This window comes from Merops nubicus, unplaced genomic scaffold (genome assembly GCF_000691845.1).
Source record: "Merops nubicus isolate BGI_N331 unplaced genomic scaffold, ASM69184v1 scaffold47629, whole genome shotgun sequence".
NCBI lineage: Eukaryota > Metazoa > Chordata > Aves > Coraciiformes > Meropidae > Merops > Merops nubicus.
This window is the reverse complement of record NW_008632601.1, coordinates 7501-16129: the sequence shown is the minus strand read 5'-3', so window position 1 is coordinate 16129 and position 8629 is coordinate 7501. Positions and strand designations below refer to the sequence as shown.

General features: G+C 39.3%; 1 protein-coding gene across 1 annotated transcript in view; it reads right to left on the bottom strand.

Annotated features, from left to right (window-relative positions):
• Window positions 1-571: 571 nt before the first annotated feature.
• The window catches only part of URI1 (URI1, prefoldin-like chaperone), a gene marked incomplete at its 5' end in the record, with an annotated part of 9797 nt that continues 1739 nt past the window's right edge, over window positions 572-8629 (bottom strand). Inside the window, 5 exons of the mRNA XM_008947953.1 lie at window positions 572-906; window positions 3189-3447; window positions 5101-5243; window positions 5819-6083; window positions 6667-6847. Coding sequence (XP_008946201.1) covers window positions 718-906; window positions 3189-3447; window positions 5101-5243; window positions 5819-6083; window positions 6667-6847 — 1037 coding nt within the window. The remainder of the gene's footprint in view (window positions 907-3188; window positions 3448-5100; window positions 5244-5818; window positions 6084-6666; window positions 6848-8629) is intronic.

Below are 8629 nucleotides of genomic sequence, written 5' to 3'. Positions count from 1 at the left end.
CACTTCAAGCTAGAGCTGCAAGTTCAAAATAAAAACTTCTCCATGTTGTTTCCAAATTAGTAGTAAAGCAACAGAAACCACACAACTGTCACAGCTTTTTTACTGAAAATTTAATTTTACAAAATACCCTTTTCCATCAAAGAAACTTCCCTGCAATGTTCATGAACCCAACATTTTATAGATCTGTACAGTGAGATATCAGAGAGGTTTGAAAGAAGGAAAAAAACTTTCAGCAGACACCTAGTTGCAAAACCTACCGCAATGTGAATACAAGTGTGTCTTAAAAAGCTAAAGCAAGTAATGCAGTATACTTGGTGAATCTATTTGAAATGTGAAAAGTTTCCTTAAAATGGTCCATATGGTATGTAGAACACCACAGCTGGCACAAAACTGCCTGTATTTAGGTTTAAACACAAAAACAATGTACGTAAGGAACAGTTTTTGAAAAAGAACCCAAGCGCCGCCATGGCAAGGCAAACACGTACGGAGGTGCTGGCAGCACACAGGGAAATCCACAAAGTAAGATGAATTCTCAAGTGTCCAAACCCTGAAGTTTGGGGTTTTTTTTAACGTGGCCAATAAACGCTGAAAAGCTCACCCATGCCAAATGAACCCAGGGCACCCTTTTCACCAGCCGGGTGTAGCGCCGTGTCACCGTCTCAACGAACGCGCGGCGAGGCATGAGCAGCACGCCGAGCTCGGCTGCCCGGCCAGCACCTAGTGAGTCTGTTGCATTCTGGCAGCTTTGAATTTTGAAATCCTCTTTGTAGTTTCTTCTGATGCTTCGGACAAAACTTCCTCTGATTTTCGCTCCAGAATGGTAGGCAGGACTGGGTGAGCAATGACTGGGTGTGGTATTAAGGAAGGAGACAAAGGCTCCTTTTCTATAACAGTTCCAGAAAATGCCTACAACAGAAGAGAGTACTCAAAATGAGCTAATAAAATGCAAATGTGAAGCTATGCCCATAAGGTCATTACCCTATATTAGCCTGATTAGGATTGTTATTTCTTTTAATCAAAAGTAAAGAAATATCTTTAAATCAATGATTGTTCCTTGCATAAGTAACCAAATTGTAATTAACCTCAAAATATAGCTTGTTCAAAGAGGACTGAATGAAAGACAGTGTCTTAAAAGTACTACTTAATCTCATTCCTACTGCATAAATGATCTAAAATTTTGCTTCCTCACCGGCACGTGCTCAAGAAATAAAACAGCTGATGTAATATAGAGTTTCATTTTGGATACAAAATGAAGAGATTTTGCAAAGTTGGAGCATGTCAGCGTTGCCATCATACGTCACATTTTATGACTTAGTATCTTCTAATTGCATCAAGCTGACACACTGCATACAAATTGGCAAGCCCAGATTTTGTTTGTTCTTTTCTCCTTACCAAATATGATCAAAAAATGGTGAAAGCAATTTATACTTAAGAGAGCAGTAAACTGGCTTCAAACTACTTCTCTCTATAAAAGCTCTAATAAAAACATTTAATGTTTAAAGATGATAATTTATATGCAGCCAATTATATGACTTAATCCTTTTTAAGTTAGCTAAGAAATGACCATGATTCTTGGAAAACATTGGGAAAAAAGCAACTCAGAACTACTTTTCATAAACATATTTAAGAATAAATCATCCTACCAAGTATTGAAACCAGAAAATTCAGAATGCCTAAGGACAAGGGGAAGCAGTTTACATCCAAGGTTTGATGCTCATGCTGGGCACAAAGGAATGCACACCAGATTTATTAATGACGCTTAGTTCTGCTTTTTCATAACTCAGTTACCAAGAAAAACAAAGCAAAACAAACCAGCCATTCTTTTCTTGAAGGACCTGCAAAAAGGAGTTGTTTTTTTTTTTGTTCTCTTCTCCAATAGCCAGAGTATGCCTAAAGCTGTGCCTGTACACAACTGCATTGTTCTAACAACGTTTCAAAACAGGTAAGCAAAATACAACCTAAGAAAATCGTGGTAAAATTAGAAATAAAAAGAAAAAAAGTTCGTGTGTTGCAAATGGTGATTGAGAAATAATGTATTTCAAACACCCACAGAAACAACCAAAAGCAAAACAACAGCATTTAAGAAGGCATGTCTAACTGCAGTGTTTTTATTCACTTTCCTTCAGCTACTTAGAAAACACATTATACTGTAGAGAATAATCATGGTGTGTTCAGAAAACGGACTAACGGGTAACATCTGAAATGTACTTAGATGTTTTACAAAAGTATAGCAAATATGCAACATGAAGTGCTAACTCTACCAGTGCATCTTCCACCATCCTGCCTGGATTTGGGTGTAGCTGTTCGTATTAAAAATGATGATAAACAATAGCTTTTGTGAGGAATTAATTTCTTGTAAAAAATAATTCTCCTAAATATAGTGTTTTCATTGAACTTGCCCACTGCATTGGGAATTATTGAAAACTCCATTTTATCTGGTTTGAAAAATTTAGTGTAAGTTTTCACAAAACAGAAATGAAGAATACTCTATGTCATGAATTTCAGAGCAGCAGCTGCATTTGTTGTGCTCATCCAGTCACAAAGCAACTGAATGCTTTCCCTTAAGTTGTACAGTCTCTCTCCCTTATGACAAAGCCCTGAACCTTCCAAATATGTGGAAATAGATTTGTCTGGGATCACTAATGGCCCTAGTCTGGAATAGGATGAGTAGAGTTCTAACTCTTTCTTCCACAGGGCAATTCCTCTTCCTTAGGCAAGTCCAAATAGTAACTCGTCTGATATTTGTGTCTTTTAAAACTTAAAACCACCACCTGGAAACTAGCTGTCTAGTAGCTGTGCAACACAGGTTACAGGGAATCAACTCTTCCCTCTCACCAACTACGAAGCACAGATTTTTCTCTTTTTCTTTTTTTAACTCTGCTGTATATCCTGCAGTGACATTTTCAGGATGACCCAGCAGACGTGACACTGGTTTCAGTAACACCAGCTCTGCCAGGTCTTTACAGAAGAGCTTCAGGCCTCAGGGGAGCCACCAGACTTGTCTCCTCCCTCTGCCCCATGGATGGGTATGACAGAAGCTTGTCACCTGATCATGTCCTTCTGAAGCAAACTAGGTAGGGGTTAGAAAATTATTTTAAAGAAATCAAACCGATAATATAGGCAACTACAGTCATTAGATTTCTCATTTTTATCCCTGCCAACAATCAATAATTAATTAAAAACTGTACCTCGTTTGTCCCTGAAGAGGGAGGAGGCTTTTTCGGTGGCTGCTGCTGCCCTTCCTCCTCCTCTTCCTCCAGTATGCCTTCGCTGTTGTCGCTCTGAGTGGCTTCATCACAGCTAATGCTCCTCTGAACTCCTCGTCTGTCATCAAACTCGGCAGCACTGTTCTCGCTGGTATCGCTGCACACACTGTTCTCTCTGCTCCGAGACTTCAGGATTGATTTACGAGGGACATATTCTCCATTCACAACATCAACAAAGACTCTGTAAAGGAAAATGTTAGCTTTAATAAACCATTTCAGCATCAGATGACAAACTTACAGTGATCTTGCTTTGTCTTTTGTACGAATTAATGATGATGTGCTTTTCCAACTTTTTTGCTGCAGAATTACAATACTGTACCTTTGGAGGCATTTTATTTACCAACATGCAAGAATCAATTCTGCAGAGCAAACACTGTTATGCCCTTTGTTCAAGCATTAAGTTGGTACACTCTAAGCAGAGGATGTACAGCTCTTTGAAAAGTGTTACAAAATAGAATAGTGCAAGTTACAATAAGTTTGAAAAACGTAAACTGAATGATTGTCAGGGTTGTTTCTGTAAAGAGAAACAGAAGATCACAATGGTGGAAGATCTTCTAGAGTGAAGTCCTTGTCAAATGTAGAATATAAAAACAAATACTTGAAACATTCATTGCACATGGAAAGCATGAAGCATTTTCCTGACAAGTGCCATAATCGTCTGCTTTCAGTTTAAAAAAATAAAATTTAAAAAATCAGCTTTAAAAACCAGATCAAGGCAAAGACACTTTTCAAGTATTACCAGACTGTAAACTGATAAAGAGACCTCTTCCTACATTTTGTACCCCATCTCCATGACTTAAAGATGTCAAAGGAGGGTGGAGGAGAAATAATGGCATCAGACAACAATGCCAATTTTATCAGACTTGTAAAGGAGGAGCCAAATGACTGGATGAGTTTTAAGGATGTTACTTGTTTCTGAACAGCTTTATTCACCAGGCATTCATGGGAATGCTTGCATCTCTCTACAGATGATGGAGTACCTTCCAGGAGCTCGGAGAGAGCACCAAGAAAGAATCCTTTACCTCACCTTCAGCCCCAGCAACCAGAACTACAGGATGGGTTTTAACTTTTCACACTTTGTGACACATTTTTTAAGATATTTAAGTGCCTGAATACACTGACATACAAATGCAGTGTCATTTTCACAAGCTCTTAATCAACCAATCTCATAGGTGCTTGTGTTCATCTTTACAAACCCAATAACTCTCCTGTCACCTCAGTTTAGTATTTTATACACCCCTCTATGGCCAACACTGTTTTTCAAGCTCCCTGAATGTGGCTGATCAATAGGTGAGCACTCTTTATGGACAATAGAGAGAGCAACGGACTAAAATCAGGAAGACAGAATGCAAGAGAACTACACAAACAAAGGCCTGAGTATATTTTGAAGGTACTGAAAGGAAGAGACAAAGCCAGCAACCACTAACTGGGAAAGGAGGAGTATTACAAGTGACAGATTTGGTCACATGTGTTTGAAAACAAACATGAAAGCAAATGACATGGAATTATCCACAATACATAAGGTAATGGCTGCATTCCTTCATGCAGGTGATATGTACTGAGAATTGTACCTCAATTTCAGAAGCTCTGAAAAAGCAGATAAATGATGAATTGCTAGCTGGAAAAGGAAATTTTAAGCTCAGAAAGGTTTTATGGGTATAAAGGCATGGCAACCAGGCAGAAGCCACAAACTTTCATTTTTAAGTAGTAAATTCAGTTCCAGCAGTTTCTTTCAGGAAACAGCAGGCTTGGTTTCATCCTACAGGTGCACAGAAATGAAAGGAGAAGGTCTGCTAAGGGGAAAGCTCACGGGCCAATGCCATAAATTACGCACCGGTAGATGTCTGCTGGGGTTTTGATGTTGGGCAGCTCTGGAGTCGCGTGGCCGTTCCCATTGCTGTTCTTCCTCTTACGCTTGGCCTCTTCCTTCTTTTCACTGAATTTCAAAGTAGTATTTTTTCCTGTGTTTATTCTTACCTGAAAATTGAACACAAATGATGGTCTAGACCATAAAATCAGCAATCACCAGGCTGTAGATCAACTGACTTCTGACATTCTCCTCCCCAAGCAGTAGCGGACTATGAAGCACAGGTAAGTTAAACGAATGGTAACATTTGTAGTGTGAATGTTTATTCTTTACCACTTGCACTAGACTGGGGAATGTTTATTCTTTACCACTTGCACTAGACTGGGGCATTTCTTTGCACTAATATGCATAGATTTTGCATACAATATACGACAATCTGCTTATTCAAACCTTGCTCAACAGCTGAGCTGTTCCAACAGGCAATTCTACGTCAAGTAAAAACTCATTTTAAAAACTCCTAGACAGCATAGTACCTTTTACAACAGCTGGAAGCCAGAGCAGCAAGGTATACATTTGAAGATAATTTTTTCAATGCCATAACTGAAACTGCAGGATGTCAGCAGTGGGTTTCAAGCATTCAAAACAAAAAATAAATGATGAAGTCAATGTCACCTACAGTTAGCATTCTACATTTCTACATTTTCTAAAATCTTTGAGATAAAGGTAAAAATAATAAAGTACAAACCCTTTTAGGTTCAACAGTGTGAGAGAAAAAAATAGTTGGAACAGAATTGTCTCCAACATCTATGTTGTCTTCGTCATCACTGTGATAATATGTAGAGCCATTAATTTGGCCACCAAACAAGTCTGAATTTGTTACTTCTTTATGGAAGTTGCCCTGAGTAATACAGTCCTCTGCTCTGTATGTTCCGTTCAGATCTGTCTTATCTTCTTTCTCCTCCTCAGAGGAGGTTGTATCTTCTCCATTTGTCTCAACCGTGTCAGGCATCCTATGAAATGAAAAATATGTAAGTGAACTGAGGCAATTCATACGCTTGAGAGACACAGGCATACAAAATAATGAACAAGCCTGTACATCATTTCCTTTACCCAGGTAGTCTATTTTTACCCAGATTGTGGAATCTTTTTTATACTCTATAAGAATGATTATGTCTTTTCTGTATCAACTGGAAATACCAAAACTGTGACATTCTGGCTAATGACATATGTATTGCCTTAGGATCAGAATAGATCTAAGGGTGTCATTAAACACTAAATGTGTAACTTCTGCATTGTAAACGATGGATTCTCCTAGCCTGTGGGAAATGGATTTTACTTCCCCCTTTTCTATCATCGTAAAGAAAAAATACTACAGTGCTGCTCTGCCATGGTTGCAGAGAGGTGGATGTCAGCACCTTTGGCCTTGTGGTGCACGCTTTGGTCACATTCCACCCTTCTTCCACCTGCTGGAACTTCAACTGCACTGGCCAGCCAGCTGTGTGCACTGGCGGTGCTCTCCTCCGTGTGCAAACAGAACCACACGCCCAGAGCTCTCTGAACTCCAAACGTGACTGTGCTACAGCAGTACTGTACCTGTCAAGTTCACCAAGTATCTCCTCTTGTCTCTCGAGCTCTTCTAAGCGTGCCCACAGCTCCTCCTCTGACTGAAAACGACCCATTGATTTTGTATCGCTTCCGTTTGCTGGAAAATCTACCTCAAAAACGTCTGAGACTTTTGGCTTTGAATGAGGTTTGTGAGCAGTTCGGTACTTTCCTGTGTGACAGAAAGAAAAAGATGCAATTACTAAAGCAACTGACAAAAAAATCAACAAAAAAACACTGTGGGGGTGGGGGCTGGGGGGTTGACATACAACCCACAAAAGAATTAAGGAATATGGGCAGAACATTTTCCATTTCAAATTACTGTTGAACTGTTTAAGTGAAACTGTCGATGAACCAGAGCACCAGCACAGGGTCTCCGGATGTTACAGAAATACTGAGGCAAAGCAGATATTTATTCACAAAGCAGGAGACACTGATCCTATGACAGTTATATTATAATGTGGGGATTTTTTAACTCTTGTGCCAAACAGTAGACTTTGATTTGCTCTGATAGATACCAGCATGTGAATGTGACATTTGCTCACTGTCCTGTTAACAGCATGTTTTATTAGCTGGGAAAGCAAACCTAGTTTGTACTTCAGCTCATTTTGGACAAAGTCACCTATATTTAAAGAGTCTTTTGGTTTGGGGTTGTATTTTTTTAGATTTACAATGAAGATCATTAAAAATGATCTCCAGAATCACCAGGATAATCTGACCAAACTCCAGTCATTCTGTCACTTATTTTGGTGAAAAAGATCCACTCTGAAAAGTATACAAAACCCTGCCTTTCAGAAATAATAAAGATAAATTCCTTTAAAGCTTCAGAGGTGACCTGCAATATACACTTGTGAGTAAATGGTTGCTGCTGACACGTTCTTGCTGGCATTTAAAAGCGTTGTACCTAGTGAAATGGTTCATCCATTCAGGATGGGGAATACTTTTTACCATTTGAGTGCTGTCTAGCACATAGGGAACAAACTGCCTGCCAACAATACTAATGCTTTAGCACTGTGTGTGTGAAGGGCAGGACTGCTTCTTCCACCTCCCTTCTCCCTCAGCCCGGCAGCTCCTGGGGGCACCACCTGTTTCTGCACAGTCCCACGCAGGTTCCCGAGGGAAATTCCCAGCTCTCTGCCCATCAGCACTCCCCACACACCACCTGCACCTCAGCACAGGAGTCAGGACCCCTCCCTTTCCATCGCTGCCACAAACACACCCAGCAATTTGTCAGGGCAGTAGGATTCCAGTATCTAAGTCTTTATAAAACTCTGCTTTCTGCATCTAATCAGCAGTAATAAAATGTCTTCATTGTACAACATCCTTCAAGTTTTCAAATCTCTATTAACCAATTGTGTGGTCATCTAAAAAAAAAATTTAAGAACTCTTAGCTTAAGGATATCCTTATTCAAATATGTCAGCTTATACTTTAATCCTGAGTCAAATACAAATTCAATAGCAACATTAAAAAGCAAACAGGTGACTCTAAGTCATGTTGGAATGTGTGTCCCCTACTCTTCCACAGGATAGCATTTTTCATCATCTCATTAAGAAAAGGCTGAAATGTATTTTACTGAGATTTGAATATAAATTGAGGTAAGCCAAGCAATCAGAGTAGCTTGTGAGGATTTCATTTGGTATAATTACAAAATTAATAAATAAAATTTGGAAGGATTAGTTAACAATCTATTTCAATTTGATTTTCAAATTATAACCTCCCAATTTCTTTCTGTTACCCTTCAGCATTAACTACTGTCTTGACTACCAAGGTAAGCACGTGGCTTCCTGAACACCACCAAGCACTTCAACATGCCAGTGGTTTTCCCTCCCAGTTCAAACAGAACTTCTGTTAGTTCAGGAAACCAGGTCAGATCTCAAAGACAACAGAGGATAAACACTGGGCTTACTCACTGCTACTGCGAAGGACCACCATTAACTTCATACACTAACCAAA